This window comes from Canis aureus, chromosome 16, assembly GCF_053574225.1.
Source record: "Canis aureus isolate CA01 chromosome 16, VMU_Caureus_v.1.0, whole genome shotgun sequence".
NCBI lineage: Eukaryota > Metazoa > Chordata > Mammalia > Carnivora > Canidae > Canis > Canis aureus.
Window position 1 is genome coordinate 37,350,984 of NC_135626.1, and position 22,244 is coordinate 37,373,227.

The following is a 22,244-nucleotide window of genomic DNA, read 5'->3' on the forward strand; positions in this document are numbered from 1 at the left end:
GAAGCGGAGGAGGCAGAGGCCAACAGAGGAGGTCATGCATTTGGGAAATCCATCTGTAAGACTTTGTTCCCTGATTTCTAGCACCTCTTGGAGATGAGGACTCTTCTTTCCAGCCCCCCATTGGTAGTAAGGCAAACACACTAGAATATGAACCTGTTTAGAGCAAAGCAACCTCGCCCCTCCTTGTTCCTGAGCTCTCACTGGGCTGTCAGGAGGAGGCTGTGGGACTTTACCTGCTTGAGTGTCCAGGGTGATCTGAGGTATGACAAGGGAAATCACTCTGTACCAGCAGCGAGCGTGGCTTGTACTATTACTTTCATCAACCCAATGTGGGCTGCCCTGAAAAAACAGGACCTTAATTCTCATGCGTTGTTTTTCCAGCCCCGAATTTTCGTTTAATGAGTCTGTCTCTTAGGATCAGGATTAATCTGTTCTGACCTTTTCCCGAGAGCAGAATCCAAAGAAACTAGAATCAGGTCAAGAATAACCTAAGTTCTGGGGGAGCCTGAGTGGCTCTGTCAGTTGTGCATCCAACTCTTGATTTCGGCTGAGGTCATTCTTGGGGTCCTGGGATCAAGCCCCAAGTTGGGTTCCATACTCGGTGGGGAGTCTTCTTGGGATTCTCTCTGTCCCTCGCCCTACACACACACTCTCGCTCACTTGCTCTCTCTCAGATAAGTTAATTAAAAAAAAAGAAAAGAAGAACCACCTAACTCCTCAGTCTCTCTAAAACTACCATCTCAGCAAAGCAGCCAACAGATCAGTCCTCACTAGGGAAAACGAATGTTTTTACAACAGCTGCTAAATGCAGACTATGGGAACAAGATGTGTCTTCCTAGGGAAGATGGAGCACTGGTGGGTTAATCCAGAGCAGCCAGTCTTTATCATACTACTTACATCTAAACCCTTTTGGCTTAAAATGTACATCAGTTTGCAGCATTTCTGCCCAAGTGAGGTTCGGCCACATCCTATTTGCCTGAGCCCTGGATTAAGGCAAAATGAGAAGGCAAGTGCTTTCAGCAGGATCCACAGCTGGGGAGTATGGAGTAAGGGGAAGTAATCCAGGGAGGGGAGGGAAGCAGAGAATGAAAAGAGCACCCTCACTGGGCACATGACCGATTGATTTCCCTGAATATGTAAAAACAGTACTTCAAATAAGCTGTTTCATCACACTCCCCTAGATCTGTCTCCAGATAATCCTGAATAGCTGCTAAGCAGTAGTTGCCACCGGGGAGCCAGAGGATAAATGCAATTTTCATTTCCCCTTGGGATCAAATCCAGCTGAGCAAATGGCCCAGATATAAAGGATTGGCTTGAAGGACCAGGCAGAGACCATCTGCAGTGCCAGCCACGTTGCTGGGGACTGGGTGAGAATTAGAACACCCCAAAGTCCTGAAGGCCATAGTGTAGTTACCTCAGGCTTGTGCTTGTTTCCTTACCCATCTACTGTTCCCATTTAAAAACATTGGAAAAGGGGCAGCCTGGGTGGCTCAGCGGTTTAGCGTTTGCCTTTGGCCCAGGGTATGATCCTGGAGACCCGAGATTGAGTCCCACGTCAGCCTCCCTGCATGGTGCCTTCTTCTCCCTCTGCCTGTGTCCCTGCCTCTGTCTCTTATGAATGAATAAATAAATATAAATAAATAAATAAATACCATAAATAAATAAAAACATTGGAAAAAGAAGATCATTATAATGAATAAGCTAGAACTAACTGCAGTGGTCAAGGAAAAGCACTCTTTATTTTTTTTCCCCATGGTTTATTTCACAACAGGGGTTATAGGAACAACTTTTCTGTTCCGAGCTAGATAGACTCAACCCAATGGAATTGTTCTGATGTGTGCTTAGCAAAATTCTCAGCGGTGAGGTTAACTAGCCAGAGCCCAGAGCAACAGTACACTTTAATTACTGCTCTGAAATCCCGGGGCAAGGGACCAGGTAGGTGGGAGGGGCTAGATATGAGAACAAGGGCATCTGGTTCCAGAACGGCTGGGGTTTTTCCATTCCTTGTTTTTTGGAAATGGAGCATTTTGCTACTTTCCTGGCAGTCCTGAAGCTTCCCAGAGTATTTATGTGCAGACTCATTTTTTTCCCATTGGGTATTTGGTCTCCTTGTTTTGTCTTTTTCTTCCCCGTGAATGGCATCAGGATCTGGGCAGTTAGAGGGTGGGCTGACTGCCATCCTCAGGGCCCCTGCCAAGCTCTGCCATGTTTAGTCTGCCTGTTTCCCCCTCCCACCTCACGTCTGCCAATGCCAGGACTTCATTGACCAGTGCTTTTTGCCTTCCTCAGCTCCCTCTGATAGCATCTTCATTCCAGCACTGTTCCTTAGGACCACTTAAGCAAGGTAGCCTGAACTGACTGGAGAGGATAGAACCTAGCCCACTAAGAAGGCTCTGTGTTTCCGTGATGCCCATCCCTCTGCCCTCAGACCTTGGCAGGAGAATGAGCCAGTGAGGTGAACTCCAGATGGAAAAGATGGGGCAGAAGTAGGGAGGAGCCATCTGAAAAAGCTAGCAAGGGGCACACTCCTTAGACTGGAGAGGGTGTCTAGAAGGGAGGGCTTCCGCTTGGCCAGTGTGAGGGGGACTAGGAGCCACTGCCTCTCCTCCTTGTGCTCTGTCTGGTGTTGCTTTGGGCCAGACATTGATTAGGAAGTTAGGGTGCTTGATCGGCTCTCCATCAGCAGCCAAGCAGGGCAGGTATGTGGATCAATACGGCAGGAATCCAGAGTCCAGGCAGGATCCAGAGTCCAAACAGCAAGGTCATTAAGGCATTTCAGGCCCCTCCTGAGCCATTTAAGTTTTCCCCTGACTTATCTTTGAACTTGAATTAAGCAGCTTCTCAAGCTGCCCATGGTGACTTTGATGGCCCTCTTCAGTCTCTAATGTTGCCAGTACCTCAATGGGTTCATTTCTTCTCAAGAAGTGGTCAGAAAAGGGGGTCTCCTTATGAGAAAATGTGGGCTGGGCCTGCTGACTTCTTTCATCCTTAACATTTGCTTTACAAGTGGGTATCCAGACACAGCTTGTGTCGAGTCCTCTAACTGGATGGGAGGATTAGTTAGAAGCAGAGGGTCTGGCCTTTGCTCACTGGAGCAGGAACCAGAGTGGGAAGTAAAGAGAGGGTGAGACTTTGTATGGGGGTCCAAGCCACTCCTGTCTTGTACAGTCTGTTTTCGGAATGAGTCGACATCTGGCCTCGTTGGAAAGGGGAAGTGGCCACGTGTCTCCGCCTGAGCTCTTTGGGAATGTGTAGGACTTGGAAGGGACCTTGGCTCCTGAAAACCAGCCACTTGACATTTGACCTCACCTGATGGATTTGTTACTCGCAGTCCCAAGGATAGACAGTTGGATGGGAGAGCTGCTCATGTAGAGCTGTAGAAGCCACTTGTCCTTGGTCTTCAGTTAAGAGGGAGGGTTCCTGAGCTTCAGCTTCTTGGAGACTCAGTTCTGGGGCTGAGCCAGTCCTCGGCCCATGTCCTGAAGTTCCTTGGAGCTCTCTGGCACCTTCCGGAGTAAAAGTGGTGGGTACCTTGCTCACCTCAGGGCGGGGGCTTTTGCTCTCTGGAAGTAAGCCGCCTGCAGGTCTGTGAACTAAAAGGCATGGTGGGTTCTCAGGGGCCGTGGGGAAAAATATTTCTGTCCGAGTTGCTGGTAAAGCCAAAAGGCCAAATTCCTCAGAGGGGGCTCCAGGTCCCTCCCAATCACAAATGTCTGCCATGGTGCCCCTTATCTTATTTCCTTCTGGATCTGTGACTTCCCATTGACACAGCTCTGCCATCCTGCTCACCATACCGCTTGCTCCATGGGGACTGCCTTTGGGTGGGCAAGCATTCGGAGCATCTGGCTGGGGGACAGGTGCCCCTGAACTTGCATCTTCCCAGGGGCAGACTGTCTCCTGCTCTCTGCTGACTTCTGCTGCTTTGAGGAAGTGTTCTTCATTCCCTTCAGGTGCTATCTTTTGAAGGATTTCTCCCTGTCCTGGGGATTTACTGTCCACCTCTTGCTCAAGTCTCCCTTTCTCTGTGGCTTCTTCATTCACCTCCCAAGGGCAGATTTCCACTGCTTTAGCAGGAGCCTCTTCTGCTTCCCACGGACACATTTCTGCCACCTTGGCCCCCACACTGCCTGCCACCTCAGAACTGCCTTTGCTTCTGTCAGCAGCTCGTGGGGCTGGCTGTGGAGACGGAGCCCCACAATCTTGCCTCTCCCAGGGACACACTGCCTCCTTTCTCCCATCAGCCCTCTCTGGCTTTTCTTGAGCTGCCACAGCTTTGGGCTCTGGTCTTCCTGGGGCTTTCTCTTTCTCCTCTGGAGGTTTTCCTTTTCTGTCTTGGCTTGCCATTACTTCGTCAGGGACTCCTTCAGTTACCTCCCAGGGGCAGATCTCCGCTTTGGCGCTGCTGTCAGGTGTGGGAGCATCCCACGGGCACACCTCAGCCAGTCCCTGAGAGCCAGCTTTAGGTAGGTTACGGCACTGACTGTCTGGGGGGGAGAAAGCACTGGCTGGGGCCCCACTTTCCCATGGACAGATCGATTGTAGCTCGTGGCTTGCTTCCCTCTCATTTTCAGTAGGGAATTCTCCTGCCGTTGAAGATGAGGCTTTGTCTGGGGTTTTGTGTTGTGGGAGGGAGCCCATCTTTGGGTCTTGTGTCAGGTCCCCTTTCTCTGCTGCCTTATTCCTTACCTCCAAGGAACATCCCTCTGCCACTTTGCTACTCATGCTGAGAGACGAGTCTGAGACCTCAGCACCCTGAGCAGGGGGTTCCCTCAAGTCCTCCCAAGGACAAATAGCTTCCTGCTCTTGACTCTGTTTTGTCTCCTGATTTGATATATCTTCTCCGGAGGAGGTGAGTCTCTCCTTTTCTAGAGTTTTCTCCCCCTGCCTTGCTGAGTCACCTCCGCTCTCTTGTTCCAATCCCATCCCAGGAGCTCCTTCATTCACCTCCCAGGGACAGATCTTGGCTTTCTCACTGGTAGGTGCTTCCTCCACTTCCCAGGGACACACCTCAGCTGCCCTGCAGCCCACCCGGTCTAGCTCCTGGAATCCAGCTTTTGGTCTGTCAGTGCCCAGAGTGTCAGAATGCCAAGAGGAGCTGCCTGGATCCAAGCTTTCCCAGGGACAGGCCACCTCTCGCTCCCAGGCTGGCCTCTCTGGCATCTTCAAAGCAGTAACAGCTGTCTCACTGGGTCCGGGACCCGCAGAAGCCTTTCCTGTGTCATTTGGAAATTTCCTAGTGGCCTCAACTCCCAAAGCCCTTTCCTGCCTTGCTTCAGCACTCACCTCCCAGGGACAGACCTCAGCCTTCTCGGCAGGCACAGTGTCCTCCGCATCCCATGGACAGACCTCGGCAGTTTTACTTCCCACCTTGCCTGATGTATGAAAACTGGCTTTGGGTCCATCTGTGTCTTGAGAGCCCGGCTGTGGGGAGAAGCTGCCAGGGTCCACGTTCTCCCAAGGACAGACTGCTTCCTGCTTTGGGATCTGTTCCTTGGGCTTTTCCCAAGGTGTGCCATCTCTCATCCCTGATGTTCCAGGTGCTTTCTCCACATCCTTTTGAGATCCTCCTGCTTTTGTTGTCTGGCCCGTTGTCCAGTCCTCTCTTATTCTTTCATTTACCTCCCAGGGACAGAGTTCTGCCCTGGCAGGTGTTACTTCCTTTAGCTCTGGCCTGGAATCTCCCTGGGGACCTACCTGCGTTGCTCTTCCTCCATTGCTAAAGAGTTGGCCACCAACTTTGGCTGAGGAATTATCTAGACGTGGGCTGGAGGGCCCAAGGGCTCTACTCTCTGGGGGACACACTGACTCCTGCTGTTGATGACTTTTCTCCACTGCCTTCCCAGTTTGTTCTCCCATCTCTCCAAAGAGCCCTTTTCTGGAGGCCTTCCCCTTTTCCTGGAGAAATTCTCCACTTGTCCCCTGACTTAGCATTTCCTTTCCTGCTACCCCATCACCCAGCTCCCAGGGACAGATCTCTGCTTTCCTGATAGGAGCATCTCCTGACTCCCATGGACACACCTCTGAGATGCTACTGCCCAAGCTCCCGGAGCACCCTGCAGTTCCCAGGACTGGGGTAGAGACTGCTGAGGGACCCCGGAAATCTGTCCTCTCCCATGGACAAAAAGACTCCAAGTCTCCACTCAGTTTCTGTTCTTTCCAGAAAGTAGCTTTCTTGGAGGTTTCCTGCTTTTCCTGGGGAAGCTTCTTCACTCCCTCCTGGAATGGTTTCCCATTCTTTCCCTCACATGCTTCCCAGGGGCAGAGCTCTGCAATGTCAGGTGGATGAACTTCGGGGCTAATGGCTTCCTGCTGATGCTTCTCCATCCCTCTAGCTTCTGTTCTGCCCACTGCCTCAGACTTGCCCTTGGCTCTATCAGAGTCCTGAGAGGCTGACCGAGGGGACTGACTCCCAGGATCGGTACCCTCCCAGGGACATATGGCCTCCTGCCCTCTGACCAGCCTCTCTGGCTTTTTCCGAGCAACAACCACATTTTGGGGCTCTGGCTTTCCTGAGGCTTTCCCTCTCTCTTGAGTGTCATCTAGATCTTGTCGTAATGCCCCCTTCTCAGGGGCTCCCTCGCTCACCTCCCAGGGGCAGATCTGGGCCTTGTTGCTACTGTCAGGCTGCCACACTTCTGACTCTGTGACTTCCCAGGGGCGTACCTCTGTCACCCTGCGGTCAGCATTGCCTAGGGACTGAAAGCCAGCTCTGAGCAGTTCCCGCCCCGCCACAGGGGCTTCTTTTGCTCGCTCAGTGCTTTTGTCCCCAACCGTGCCCTGCCTGGCTTGTGTCAGTGTAGCAGACCTGGCTTTACCCACTCTCTCTACTTTCCCCTCCCCTGGACCCTGGGATGGCCTCCTACCTCTGTCAGCTTGTTCCCTGCTGCCCTCCTGGTGACAGACTTGAAGCATTCTGCTGGTGTGAGCGTTCTGTTGGTTCTGGAGGGACTCCTCATCCTCGCAGGGTGCAAGGGCAGCCTGCTTACTCACCGCCTTGGGCCGGCCTAGCCTGGGAGACCTGGGGCACGCCCCCACACCCTCTCCTGAAGCTCTTCCCTTCTCGGTCTCGGGACTCTCTTCCCTGCTCTCCTTCTCTTTGTGAGTGCTCCGAGAACGGGTCAGCGCTTTGATAGCCAAGCCTAGGCTGTGCATGGAGCCCTGCTGAACAGGGGTCTTGAGGCTGTGGGATTTAGAGAAGACCTTGGGCTTGTCCTCGTCCCCCTCATCAACTCCCCCTTGGACACGTCCATCCTCTATGTCCACCCCATTCTCTCCAGTGCCCCTTCTTTCGACTGCAACAGAGAGGGCTCTCCAGAGCTTGGCCCGAGCTGGGGCAGGGGACAGGCTGCTTCGCTCTGGGCCTGAGGGAACTTCCTGAGCCACATTTCCTTTCTTGACTGGCAGTTCTGCATTCTCCCAGGGGCAGATGAAGGTGAGTAAGCTGGGGCTTTGGGGGGGTACCGGGACTGGTGCCAGGGCAGGGACGGGGACCGAGGTCAGGACTGGGACCGGGACCGGGGTCGTGGCTGGGGCTGGAGCTGGTATCAGAGCTGGAGCCAAGGTGGAGGTGGGAGATAGCATCCTTGGCTCTCCCGGGCAGGTTCCAGACAGGGCCATGATGGGTGTGGAGACCTGGTGCCGGACAGGTGGGTGAGGCAGCCTTCTGGCAGCCTCCTCCTGAAGCCTCCCGGTGGTGTGGGAGCTGTCCACACTGCGGCTCTTGGCTGGGGAGGGTGGGGCTGACAGGGGGGCCCTTCGAGCTCGCTCCAGCCTCCTGGCCGACGGCCTCCTCCCGGGGCTCGCCGAGGCTGCCTCGGCCTTCTTTCTCTCCTCTCGCTCCTTGGCCTGCCGATAGGTCTCCTCCAGGTAGGCCTGGCTGGCCACGAGCAGGGCCTTTTCCCGGGAGCCTGCCACCACGCTCAGCGACTTCTGCAGCGGCGCGGGCCGGGCCCTGGGGAGCCTCTCGCCCACCGTCAGGTTGTGGGCACTGGCTGACCTGAAGCCCAGGGCGGGGGGCCCCTCCCCTGACTCCCGACTCTCCCTGCTTTCCCTTGAGGCCTTCTTGGCCAGCTTCCTCCGCAGCAGCGAGTCGAGGAGCGGCGGGTCCTGATCCCGGTGGTGGCCGTGGCGGTCGTGGTCGTAGGTGCTGCGGGACTTGCGCAGGGGCGGGGGCCCTTCGGACTCCTGGAGGCCGGAGCCGAGGAGCCGGCGGCGCGAGGAGCCGGGCAGGCTGCTGCGGCTGGGGGAGCCCGAATCCCGGGAGTGCTGGCGGGCCAGGGCCTCTGGGAACTCGGCCAGGTACCTCATGAAGGAGCGGCCCAGGCCCTGGCGCGAGCTGCCCCGCTTTTTAGGCAGGTGCGGGTTGTTCGCGGCCATTTCCTTGGTCTTGTGGACTTCCAGCTGGGCGTAGAGCTTCTTTAGCTCGTCCTGGGGGGCGGGGGGGGCGTGAGGAGAGCAGATCCCACTGTCATGGACAGCGAACCTCCGGCTTCTGGCTGCCCTGCCTCTGCCCCCAGCCATTATCTGCACCATTTTCTCCGGAGCATCTCTTCCTCACCAAGTTGATTCCCTCCCTGCTTTGCAAATTCTCAGAACCCACCCCGTCCACCCTGAGTCACGTCCACTCAGCTCTGTGGGTGCAGGTGCACTCTTTCCCCTGGGGCGCTGGGTCTGATGAGGGGCCAGGAAGCCTGGGTTCGAGGCTCCTGGCCCAGCATGTGCCCGAAGGCTATTTTCTAGAGCGCTGGGAGCCTCTGCTTCTATGAAGTAACAAGAGCCCGCTGCCTGCTGTTAGCTTCCTTAGGAGGATCCCGTGAGATTGATGGTGTGAAAAGTGCCATATTCAGGTGCAAGTGAGGGAATGGGACATTGAGAGTCTCATACTTTGGATCTCTCCCCAGAGCCAGCATCGGGAGAGAGACTGGGTGCTGCTCCACAAAGTGGAGGTTCCAGGGTGGCTCTGCCCTGCTCGGCTGGGGCCTCAGTGTAAGCCTGTTCCCAGGGGGGCAGAGTCCAGACAGTGAGGAGGACACAGGGTTGGGGCAGGGAAGGACAGGCAGAGGCGGTCGGGACAAGGAGGGGAATTAGGAGAGGAAAACAAGTCAGGTATACAGGTGGCCCCCGTGGAGATGAAGGGAACGGACAAAGTGGCTTCCCGAGGTTTTTCCCACACCTTAGATCTTATGAAACAACAGGCTTAGACCACCAGGTTTCCTTATTTTCTACCCACTGAGCTTGTCATTTGGGTACTGTGATGTGACACCCTAAGCAGAAAAAGAAGAGCAAAGATGCTCTCCTGATGTAAGACTCTAAGACTGCCAGGTCCAGGGAATGGGTATCCCGCTGTGGAAATCTCTGGTAGTCCCATAGCTGGCCCAAGTGTGCTGGGCCCTGTAGGGCTTCTTAGTCTGCCCCTCACAATGCCCCTGCTGAGTGGGAGTGAGCTCTTACTTGTCAAGTGGCCTGGACCTCAGGGATTTGGTTCTAGGCCTCTGGGTGGTGTATGACCTCCTCTGAACAGGGTCAGGGGAAGCAGCCTAAGCCAATAATGGAGAATGGAGGGAGGGCAGGTCTTAGAGGGAAAGCTAGGGGCCAGAGAGGGGACCTGCAGTGGTACACAGCCCAGGTGGCAGGACAGGAGTGATTTTGCAACCGAAGGAGGCACAGAGGGCAGCACATACCCGAATGTCTCCAGGGTCCAGGCTGCGCTCACTCCAGGCTGAGGCAATGCTGCTGTCCAGGTAGGAGCCTGAGCGCTGCAGGTCCAGCTCATCCTCGTACACCTCATCCACCATCTCCTCTCGGGGAGGAGCCCCCGGCCTCTGGAACTGACCAAGGTGGGTGTGACAGGGGGCAGGGGTGGGGGTAAGAGTCAACTTGGCTCCCTCTTTACTCTGCTTCCCACCTGCCCCATGGAATCCATCTTTGTGCATCTTCACCTCCCTCTCTAATTCGCAATCCCAATGGCATGAAGAGTTTTGCTCCTTGTTATTCTCCCTGATTTTCTTTAGCTCAGAGACTGGGGAGGGGGGTGTCCTACACAGCTGACAATTCCTAGCTGTGTCCTTCAGCTCCCGGACCTCTCTCTCTGTAACTGCTTCCAAGTTGGTTTTTCAGAGTCCATCAAACTAAACCGTTGGTTGGGTAACAAGGACCCCTCCAGCCCTAGCTCTGATTTCCTTTGCCCTGAGATGGGAGGCAGAGATACAGTAGCTTCCTCCCAACCCCCACCCCAAGCGGGCTCCTCCTCCAGCCCCATGTGGCTCAGCCCACTCACCCCAGGGTGTCATCCTCACTCTGGCCTGGAGAGGGCGCTGCAGTTGCAGCAGCTCCACGGTTCCCCTTACAAAGAGGTTGGGGTTTGGCTCACAACCAGGATGGGAAAGACCTCACCTTAGGAATGAAGATCAGAGCCAGTGTGGTGGTGACCGTGCTGTGGGTGTGGAAGAAGAAGAGGAGCAGGGTCCAGTCTGGGTGCAGGGAAGGAACCAGCACAAACCTGAGGGTGAGGGAGGGGAATGTTAGCTGTGGGTGGGAGTGACCTCTTCCCCACCCCACCCCCACCTGTCTTACTCGCTCATCCCCCAACCCCAGCCCTGATCTCCATAGAGGTTCTGGGTGGGTTGTAAAGGGCACTTTTCCTTCTTCAGGCCCTCTCTAGGATGTAGATCCTACCTCAAGGCTCATGTTAACACCCACCTCCAAGAAGCCCTCCCAGACTACTCTGGTTACCTAGAGCACAGACTCATGCTCCCCAACTCTCTTATGGACTGCCCTGTGGGTTGCTTCTGCCTCCACCACAAGACCAAGTCCTTGTGAACATTCATAGCAGGTCTACTGCTGGATCAGCTGATGTGTAAGGGGAGGGAAAAGGCTCCATCCAGGGAGGATGGAGCACGTGTGGGAAGAAGCATGGTGGAAATGCGGGAGATGTGGCTTAAGAATAGGAGAATTGGGAGTGGGTTTCCTCTTTTGGGGTGTTGGGTGAAATGTGGGGTACAGGAAGGGTATCTGTGAGAAGAAAGAGCTACTAGTGGGGGGGCTTTCCTTGGCTTGCTGAGGCGTAGCTGTGCTGCAAGGATGGCTGTGAGATGGGGTTCCCTGGCCTGGGAGAGGCAAGGGTGATGTGAGGTGGGTAGGTGTCGCAGGCAGGAGGGCCTGTCCTCACCTGGCTGTGTGGAAGGCAGCAGAGAGCAGCAGCTCATTGTGCAGGGCGATGCCCATATAGCGCGGCTCGTGGAAGGCTGAGGGTACAGCTCGGGTGGCATAGCAGAGAAAGCTGCCCCAGCACAGGAGCAGCATCTCGGCTGCAGGAAGGTAGGGGGCAGAGAGTCAGGCACCACCCCAGCAGCCATGGGGCCCCTTTCTGTGTTGGGTGTGCTGGGGAGAGCCTGGGCCAGGGATCCAGGGACAAGGCAGGAGGACCAGGTCAGGAGGACCCCTAGAGGTACAGAGCAGAGAGGGCCAGAGTGAGGGGGACTCAGCAGAAGCAGCTCACCCACAACCATGATGTAGTCCCAGCGGTCGTGATGGCAGAGGTAGAAGTGGCGGCCCGTGGGAGTGTGGCCTCGGGCTACCAGGGGCGTGTAGATGCCTCGTTCCAGGGCCCCCACCGTCCACACCACCAGGAAGCCCAGCACTAGCATCAGGAGCAGCCCCAGCCGCTGCAGCAGACGCCCATCGCTCAGGTGGGGGCCCCGCTGGGCCGATCGAGACAGGAACAGCTGGAGCACTCTACAAGGGTGTGGATGGTGGATAGAGGCATAGGGGGAGGACCAAGGAGAGGGGGCCAGGTCTCTGGCCTCTGCCCATGGCTTCCTTCCCCTCCACACATGCCTGTTCTCTTGTCCTTCCCATGGTTTGCTGCCTCCCTGCCCCCCAAAATGTTACATGCTGGGGAGGGCTATGGTGATAGGGGCAGGCCTGGGGCACGGGGTGGTGGTGCACAGAGGAGTAGAGCTGGTAAGGGTCTGGCTGTGAAGAACACTCCATCCCAAATGAGCTGGGGCTGCCTGGAGTGAGCAGCATGAGAGCAAGCTCCGCCTCAGACCCTACCTATAAAGCTTGAGTATAATGGTGCCGTAGACAGCGGCAAAACCCAGCAACCGGACCCAGCGGAGAGCGATGCAGCGGAATACACTGGGCTTGAAGTACAGGATGAAGACCTGGTTGGGGAGGATGGGGACAAAAGTCACTGCTCTCCCATGCACTTCCTCTATGCACTAGGCCTAAGCTAAGAGCACCACTGATCTTCCTAATAGCCTTGCCATTGTGGCACTATCACCTCCATTCTGTAGAGGAGCAGCTGAAGTATCAGAGAGGTTGGGTAATTTGTCCTCTAAGTCATACAGTAGGCCGTAGAGCTCTTTTTAGCCTGAACTCTTTGGCTCCGGAGCTCACTAGGCTAGCCTGCCATTTGTAGATATGAGCACAGGGATTTTGAGGTCTCCAAATCTCCCAAGAAGGCAGAAAAGAGGAAGGATTCTGGGGTTTGGAGGGTACCAGGTGGGGATCAGGTAGGTTCAAATTCTGGCCACAAACTCACAGGGAAGTAGAGCAGCAGGGATCCAAAAAGGATGGCTTCCAGCAGGACAACTCCAGAGGCTCGGATCCTCTGTGAACCCAGGAAAAAGAGAGGCATGTGAGCAGGGCAGCCAGAGGACAGAGCCTGGACGATGGGGGAGAATCTCGGCCTTTTTTTTTTTTTTAAGATTTTATTTATTTATTCATGAGAGACACACAGAGAGAGAGAGAGAGAGAGAGAGAGAGAGAGATGCAGAGACACAGGCAGAGGGAGAAGCAGGCTCCATGCAGGGAGCCCGACATGGGACTAGATCCCGGGTATCCAGGATCACATCTTGGGCTGCAGGTGGCGCTAAACCGCTGCGCCACCGGGGCTGCCCTCAGCCTCTTTTAAAGGTCATTCAGTAGCCCTGGGCTAAGGCCTCACCCTGTAATATCAGCCATGCCCCCCACTCCCACCCCAGGCCTTTGGCTGCACTGGCACTAAGTCTGGCCAAGACCTAGGTAGCACATAGTTCCTTCCCCCAGCCCATGCCTCTCCCAGTCCCAGCCTGGGCCTTGATGCAGACCTGGGCTCCAATCACAAGTTGCTGGAGCTAGAGGGAATCTCACGCATTCCTCCAAACTTTGGGTCAGACTGCTTATTTGTCTAGGTAACCCCTTCTCTGCCTGGTAACCATTCAGTTGACCTTCAATTCTGGCTCAAATGTCATGCTCTCCAGAAAGGCTTTCCCAGGCCATCCCAGGCAGGACAACTAATGGGGTCCTCTCTCTGAGCTGCCACAACAACAAGCACACACTTCTATCCTCGCCTCTGTTTTGCTGTGTTGTCATTCTCTATATGCCTGCTTCCTCTGTTACACTGGGAGCTCCATGTGGGTCTGGATCACCTCTCTCCAGTGCCTACACAGTGTTGTGAATCAGGTCCAATACCTACATTTTGCAGGTGAAGAAGCAAATGAAAGGCAGTGGGGTCACTTGCCCAATGTCACATGGTGGGTTAGATTAAGAATGAAGACCAGAACCCATTTCTTCTGAGTTCTAGTCTTAGGGAGTCTCTGGTCTCGAGTTGATGCTAAGGACCCAAGATAGGGAGGATGTGCTGGAGAGAGATGTGGGGCCTTCCTTGCCTTGCTCCGGCGGCAACGGTAGGAGACCAGCATGCTCAGGAAGACGGCCAGCATACAGCAGGCCTGGCAGGCTAGCAGTGCTGCCCGCAGCGCCAGGGCTTCCTCCACCAGGCACGGCGTGGCATCTATGCAGCTGGTGCAGCCCTCGGCACATCGCTGGCACTGCAGCAGCCTCCCAGAGCTGCCTTGAGAGGACGCGAATTGTCCAGTCGGCTGGGCAGCACTCTCTTCTAAACCTATAAAGAACAAGATGGGTGCAAGGAGAGGGGCATGGCCGGGGCACCCCAGCCTTCTCTCCCCCTGGTCACCAGAGCCCTCTCCCTGCCCTGCTTGTGGTCTGTCACCTCTGTGGTAGGGCTGGCACAGGGGAAGAATGAGGAAGTAGATGTTCCCAGGGGACGACCTGGTAACAGGAAGTGGTGATGCTAGGCTAGAGCTCATTGTAAGTTCAACTTGGATCAGATTGGCATGTTGTGGGCTCATCTTTAGAAGGCACCCTGGACTGGATCCTACCTGTGTCTCCTGCTTCTCCCAACCTTCTGCCCTTGCCCCACAAGACTCTCAGTCTTTTTTCCCCAGATGCCCCCTTCACCCAGCCCAGTCTGGCCCTCACCACAGTTAACATACCCCCAGAGTGGCTTGCCCCATAGAAGCCGGGTCGGCAGCGGCAAAGGTAGTGGCCAAGGACAAAGCCCCGACTCTCCAAGGGGACACACTGTGGGGATGACAAACATGATAGGTATTTATATGGGACTTTCCATATATAGTCCAATCACACCTATATGCCTACATCATGCTTCAAAGGTTCCCATCAGCCTCCCTCTTTGGCTCACAGGTGGGTTTAAAAGGCCCCCACGGAGGAGCAGCTTCCCCTACCAGGGGCCATCTGGCTTTGGCACAGGACTGCTTTCCTCAGCCCTAATGCCATGCTAATGCCAGGCTGGTGGGATGCCAAGGCCAGCTCTTTATTCCACCTCCATCCATTGATGTTTGCCCAGCAGGGGATGGAGCAGACCTCTGAGCCAGGCAGGGAAAATGAGCACATGGATGAGGTCAGATCTGCTGTAGGCAGTGGCTTGAGACAGAGCAGTGGGGCAGAGGAAGGGGTCTGCCTTGCGAGATTCCATATCCAGCACCTGACTTCACCTAGAAAAGTTATAGGGTGGGTACTTCTGAAACTGTGGCTCAGCTTCCCTTCTTGCCTGGAGCACTAGAATGCGCTATGTTCCTGCCACAGTCTGCACAATCAGACCAATGCATACTGAGACATAATGTGGCTGGGTTTAATAATGCACTGCATAATGGGAGCCCTTCTCCATCCCTGGACTTACAGTTCCGAAGACAAGTGTCCCAAAGAGCGACAGATGCCCGAACCTGCCCCACCTCCCAGTAGGCTGCAGGGTTTGCTTTGGCTTCGGTTCAGCTCAGGAACAACACACAGTCAAGTGCAACTGTGGAGAGGGTTAGTTCACTGGCCTCCCGGTTTCTCAGTCCTGGACTTGCAGGATTACCAGCCATTGCCTCCCATCATCCAGATTCTCCTACATCCATGGCTTTGATTCTGTTGGCATCTGGCTTGGGTTCCATCACCTTTACCAGTCCCAGAGCTCTTCAAGTTCCTTCTTTGGTTAGATTCCTCCCACACCTCAACCAACAATTGCACTTAGGAACCCAGAGCTCGGTCAACATGGACAATGTGGTCCAGGAGAAGGGAAAGGGATGATTAATAGGGGCTCAGGAAGCAGTCCTGGGGATGGATCCTAGAGTACCCAGTACCAAAAGGGAGAGCAGGCAGGGAGGCATACTGAGATTTCAAGGAATGAGGGTGGCTGTCTTCAGGAGCAGATGGGGGGTAGGCTGTAAGTGTCCTCACTTTTTCTTTTTTTTGTATGTAGACTCTACACCCAACATGGGGCTTGAACTCCAGCCCCCAAAGATCAAGAGTCACATGCTCTACGGGCTGAGCTAGCCAGGTGCCCCCTTATTTTTCCTTTTCGATGCTCATATTTTTAATTATTCATTCAACTTTAGTGCCTATTATGTCTCAAGCAGGAGGATTTGGGAATTTCTCAGAAATGACCGTCAACATATCATTTCTGAATTTACTTTTTTGTATTTTTAGTTTTTATTTATTCTTTTAAAGATTTTATTTATTCATGAGAAACACAGAGAGAAAGGCAGAGACATAGGCAGAGGGAGAAGCAGGCTCCCCACAGGGAGCCTGATGCGGCACTTGATCCCAGGACCCCAGGATCACGACCTAAGCCAAAGGCAGATGAAGGCAGACACTCAACCACTGAGCCACCCAGGTGTCCCTAGTTTTTATTTTTTATTGAGGTATTTTTTGACAGTAAGTGTCCTCATTTTTAGAAAGCCTGGTTTCTCAGGGCACCTGGGTGGCTCAATGGGTTAAGCATCTGACTTCAGCTCAGGTCATGATCTCAGGGTCCTGGGATGGGCTCCCTGCTCAGTGGGGAGTCTGTCCCTCTGCCCATGCCCCTCACCTCATGCTCACTATTTCAAATAAATAAATCAATAAATAAAATCTTAAAAAATAAAAATAAAATAAATAAAATGCCTGGTATCTCATTTCTGCTCTCTCATCACTAGGGATGCCCCTGAAGCCTAAGGCTTTCGTTAGTTGCTCCTGGGAGCTGGGTGATAGCAGTGATGGGGAAAGAGAAAGGGAGGCAGGACCCCAGTGCCCCACCCCACCATCCTTCTTATCCTCACCTGGGTGCTGTTGAGATCACACATGTGTGTGTTAGAGTACCAGCCTGGCCCGCTGGCACACTGATTGATGTCCACACTCTGAAGATCCACGTCCATCTGCACCTGCCCCCTAGGGCAGTGAATTGGCAGTTAGGGGTACAGTGAAGGATGCCAAGGTGGATATGTGTCTCTGGGCCCCAGACTAGGGAGCAATGCAAGCTTCACAAGCTTTAGCCTAGTGATTACAGTGTGTCAGGACAGAGGGCACACCTGCTTTCCATTTCTCCAGTGCTTTTCATCCTGTTTCTGTGGGCAAATCTTCTTCCCTGGAGGTTGTTCCCCCAAATCCCTCAGCTTTTCAACATCCTAGCATTTCCTGGTTTCTATCAATGGGTAAAGGGAGGGAGCATGTCAAGACATGTGGGGAGCTGGGGCTCTGATGATCTGTCCAAAGGAGATTTCCACACTTCTCCACTGCATGTATAGACACACACACACACAGAGCTCAGCTATTAACCACCCCCTCACTCTGGCCAAACCAGATCAGAATTGATCACAGCAAAGGAACTATGGAATGGAGCTGCCTGGCCTAAGTGCTCCCAACCCCTGCTCTGGGCTGAGTGGGTAGAGCTGGATAGGAGCCAGGCTGCTGGCTGGCAGGAGGGAGAGCCTGCTGAGAGCAATGAATAGGGACACATAGCTGGAAAAACAATGTGGATTGTTGCACGCCTTGCAATTCTGTGCCCATTTGCTTCCTCTTTCCCACCAGGGCTCCCAATCACCTCTTTATTCCGGTTGCAGGAGGAACTCAGTTATTTGAAGGGTACCAGGCAGGACAGGCAGGACTGGAACCTACTTCATGTAAGAATATAGCCATTGGGAGTGACCCTGGGGACCTGGCCAACTCCTAAACAGAAAGGGCAATGGTTCCAAGCTTCCTCCTGAAGAACTTTTCTTCCCTTGGAGAAACCTCCTTTTGTAGCTCTAGATTGCTAGAGAGCAGCAGGTTTGACTCCTGGAGTGCCCACCTGGCTCCCCCAAGACAGCTCACACATGGCCTATCACTGTCATCCACACCATACCCTCTCCTGCCTTCTATAATCTGGGGGCCAAGACCTATGCCCAGCTGTACACACGCCTATGTGTATACCTATGGATAAGTGGATTGATTCATAACACTATGTACACTCACACCTGTATGTGTTAACAGACAGTTACGGATTCCCAGAGTCAACTGCAAATATACACAGCTGAATGCAAATAGACACATCTGTGCCCCCCAGATACATATGCGTGTGCCAAATGGCCCACTCACAGCTGGCTGGACTTGAGGCCCCCACCCTCACATACCCACAAATGCGTCAAATACTGCACAAACCTACTTACCTGACCTCTGGGCTGAGGTCTGGCTTGAGTCCATAGAAGGTGGCAGAAAGTGTGATAAGCCAGCCAGGACGGAGCCGACCCTCCTGGCATTCCAGAAAGGGAGGAGATAGCTTCACATGCTGCATGTCCCCCACATAGCCATCCCCCTGTGGCCACTTGGGGCTGCCGAGGCTCCCTAGGTCATTGGTCAGCACTCGCTTCTGTAGGGAAGAGGTGTCCGGGGCCCGGGTAGGGCTCTCCTTCTGTACTCTGCTCCCAGACAAGTCTTGAAGGATGGTCTCCTCCCCCATCCGGGTGGCCTGCAGGGCCAGCTGCAGGTGGCTGGCCCCTGGTGGAGGGTCAAAGGTCAGAAAAGCCCGGTATGCCCTTGGGTCCCCCTCGGCCACACTGCGGACCAGTGCCTGGTACCACTCCACATCCTCCTCCACACTGGACTCACGGATGTCGTTGGCTTGTAGCAGCATGTTGAGGAAATTAGCAGCCTGGACGAGGGTGCCTGCTGCCCTCCATAGGACTGGGGGGAGCCCTGGTCTGGCTCCTGCGCCATGGGCTTCATAGCGCTCACTGCAATTAGCCCCCAACAGCTGTTGGGCATCACCAGAGTAGAGAAAAGCCAGGGCTGCCTCAGCCCTCTCTGGGGGCACCCACATGGGCACAGACCCCAGTCTGACTTGGGAGGACAGAGGTGGCAGAGAGCGGGAGGGCCGCGGACCCCCCAGAGCCCAGCTGCAGAGGAAACAGCAGCCCAGCAGCCCCCACACAGGGTGGAGTGAGACCACTACCCTGGTGCCCATCCTCAAGGCAGTTCTCGGGTACCTTGTGGTCCAGGCTGCCTGGGGAATCTGGTGGCTCAGGAGAGCCCAGGCAGAGGCTGGCTGGCTCCACGCCTCCTATCCTGGCTTTCTCTCTTCCTCTCTCCCCCTCTCTCTCACACTGCGCTGTCTTGCCTGTTTTTCCTGCTCTCTAACGTCATCAGCTGGCTTCTAGATGTAGGCATGAGGGCTTTGCCCCTCCTCTGTCAGTGTGACCCCCCATTGCAAACCCTCTTAATCCTGGCACCACCCCTCTTCCCTCCTCCTCTCATCCAGCATCGAGGCTCCCTCCCCCCACTCCCCATCACACATCGGGCTCCACGGAGAGAGAAATGGGAGGGGAGAGAAAGAGACCAGTCGTTCTCTCCCTCCCTCTGCCCTTTGCTCCATTAGGAGAGATGGGCAAATCCAGGATGGGGCACCATAGCAACCGCAGATGAGCTGTGCCCCTCTCTCCACCCCTCTGCTCCACTCAGCCTCCTGGCAGCGATTGCGACGGGCATGATCTAGGGCCAAGCTTCAGCTCCTGGCAATCTGCTCTGACTGCCTGTACCCCCCTGACACAGTGCTGCTGAACCGGAATTTGAGATTGGGGTGGCAAGGGTGGAGAAGAGAGCCTGATATAACCACAGTCAATCTTGGACAAACTGCGGCAGTTTATAAAGTGTTTTTCCTGTGTGTTATCTCAAGGAATCTTCCCCACTAGCACATATATAAGGTCAATATTCTTATCCCCATTTCACAGATGCAGACATTGAGCTCAGAGACTCACCTGAGATCACATAGTTGCTCACGTTGAGACTCAAACCTGGAGCTCTGACTCTCCACGCTGGCCCTGGTCAAACTCCTATGACCCTGTTACTCAACCTCAGAGACATTAATAAAGCCTCATTAGAGAGGTGGAATCCAAGACCCAGAGAGGTAAAAGGACTTCCCCTAGGATCACACTGGCCTTCCTGACAGAGTGGGAGCCTCAACGAGGAGGCTCCCCTGGATGGGGAGCCTCTCTTCTCCAGCGCCACAGAGGTAACAACTACAGCCAATGCGCTCTCTCTCTCTCTCTCTCTCTCTCTCTGTGTGTGTGTGTGTGTGTGTGTGTGTGTGTGAGATGGGGACAGGGAGAAGAGAGTGAACAAAGTTTTGTTTCTGCTACTTCCACCTTCATTTTGTCATCCTAAGTCCTATCTTCCTTCATTCATGAAAACTGTGTCTAACTTCTGTGTTCTTTCCGGCTTTCCCCCCCACCTTCCACATCCTTCCTTTCATTGGGCACAATAACTGGTGTGTGTGTTGGGGGGAGGTAGAGTTAACACTCCTTGGCTCCAGAAGGGTGTGGAATCTTGCAGGTAGCCATAAAACAAAGCTCCTGCCTTCCTCTCCCTCTCTCTTCTGTCACTGATGGGCAACCCATTCAGCCCCAGATCTGGACCCACATACACAGGTTGTCTCTTGTCTCTTGTCTCTTGTCTCTTGTCTCTTCCTCAAATCTTTGATGACCCAGAGCACTGAGTGTATGCAGGAAAGGATGAATGATGGTTGCTAAAAACTCCCCTTGCTTTACAGGTAGGCTCTGCAAACAATTCTTCTTTGGAACCTAAGTGGGAATGTAAGAGGTGGGTGGGGGGCATGAGGGCAACCCCCCAGGAGAACCCCTGTGATGTCAGAACTGAAAGTGCCTCTCTGGCCTGGACCTTTCTCCAATAGAGAAAGAAACTAAAACTAAAACAGGAGGCCAGTGGAGTTGACCTCAAAGCCACAACGTCCATGAGTGGAGTCAGACCTGTATACACATGCATAGTCCTCTCTGTGGCCTCTGTGATTCTGGGTGCTAAGAGAGGGGTGAGGGCGCCATTCCAAGTTCTTGGTCTTATTGGTTACTGTTCGTGGAGGGCCCCAAACACACATTGTTTTGGTCCTCTAAGAAGCTTTTCATAATAACTACTAACGTTTGTGTCGCGTTTTAGCATTTCTTTTTTTTATTTTTAAGATTTATTTATTTATTCATGAGAGACACACAGAGAGAGGCGGAGACATAGGCAGAGGAATAAGCAGGCTCCCCACAGGGAGCCTGATGCGGGACTTGATCCCAGGACCCTGGGATCACAACCTGAGCTGAAGGCAGCCACTCAACCGCTGAGCCACCCAGGCACCCAGTGTTTTAGCATTTCTGTGTAAGTTTTCATTTAACGCCTCACAAAACCCCCTCAGGGAGGATTATTACTGAACTGTTTTTATCAATGAAACACAGGTTCAAAGATACTAGATTGTTTGCTCTTGGTCATACATCCAGGAAATGGTGTGCTTAGGACCCAGAGTTACTGGCAAGTTCCAGAGAAGCAGGGACAGTGGCTGTCTCCCCCATCACTGCACTCCCAAGGTCTAGCCCATTGCTGAATGACTAAGTGAACCTCAGGACTGGTTTCAGTTCTCTTGAGTTTTTCTTCCCAGACCTTTGAACCTAGGGTCCTGATGCTTCAGGGACTACCCAGATAGGCCTCAGTGAAAGAGATATGTGTAGACACAAAACCTGTTCAACAAATACACACAAACCCAACACATACAAAAATAATACTTCCTTTGCTTGAAGCTTAATTTTCAATACTTTTACCTAGGACCTAGGTTATAGGCCTGGACATTTAAGGAAATGGAGAAAGGTAGTATTCCTTGCCCTCCCTTAGAAAGAGCTCTGTGTGTTCCCCTGTGCCTCTGTGTGCTCTGGTGGAGTGGAGATACCCCAAATGGGGATACACCAGGTGGGAACATAGTTTCCCTCCCCGGCCTAGTAAGTAGTTGGGCAGCAGAGGGCACTGCAGAGCCACAGATCTTGCATTCATGGGCTAATCAGTTCTGGGGGTTTGCAGAGACAACCAGAGATCTCAGGGTGGTCTTAAGTCTCAGGGGTTCTGTGATCCTATAGCAATTTCTGTTCTTTTCTCCAGAAATCTGAGTGACACCTGCAAGGTAGCTGAGGGAAGGTGAGTGGTTTTGAGTTCCACCATACTTTTTCAAACTGTGTGACCTTAGGTAAATAACTCTGGGCTTCAGTTTCTTCATGGGCAAGGAAAGATATCGTGTTGTGCAAAATTAGAGATGAATTTGTATCAGGCACCCCTTGCAAAGCATGAGGTAGAACAACCATCCGGTTGTTGGAACTTGTTCCTTGACCTTGTGGAGTTTACAGCTTAGTAGGAAAGACTGATTTTACTCCAGTAACCCCATGGATAGATGGAAAAATACACCTGTGTAATAAGTGCAACAAAGGAGTGGTCTTGGAGCTGGAAGGGCAGGAAATAAATGATGTGGGAAACAAAGACAGAAGAGAAATCATTAAATTTTCTTACTACTCACAGCCCATTGACAAGTCCTTGAAACAGGCAGATTGACATTCTTCTAGGAACTCAGCTGCCTCAATATTAATACTTTGCTAAGGGCAAAAGGCAATCTTAGCCCAATGCCCAGGATCCTGTAAGTCTTTTTTTAACATATAAAAATTCCTTTAGAAACTTTCTTTATCTCTAAACCCCCCCAAGATATGTGTTGGCAATCATCCCCCAAGCATATGACCCATCTGAAGGGTCATATACACCTGAAGGGTCTCATGACTAAGGTTTTATTAAATGGTAATAAGTGACCCTTTCCCAACAGTAGCCAGCCCCCTCAAGGTCCTGGAAACCCTGCTTCC

General features: G+C 53.5%; 1 protein-coding gene across 1 annotated transcript; it reads right to left on the reverse strand.

The window, feature by feature from the left end:
• Positions 1-1,720: 1,720 nt before the first annotated feature.
• On the reverse strand, positions 1,721-18,834 carry GPR179 (G protein-coupled receptor 179). Its single transcript, XM_077852982.1, has 11 exons — positions 17,751-18,834; positions 16,386-16,494; positions 14,280-14,367; positions 13,653-13,888; positions 12,545-12,613; positions 12,055-12,164; positions 11,498-11,733; positions 11,168-11,306; positions 10,393-10,498; positions 9,681-9,827; positions 1,721-8,427 (listed from the first exon to the last, which is right to left on the reverse strand). The coding sequence occupies exons 1-11, from the start codon at positions 18,542-18,544 to the stop codon at positions 3,322-3,324; spliced, it is 7,140 nt and encodes a 2,379-aa protein (XP_077709108.1). The 5' UTR covers positions 18,545-18,834; the 3' UTR covers positions 1,721-3,321.
• Positions 18,835-22,244: the final 3,410 nt, after the last annotated feature.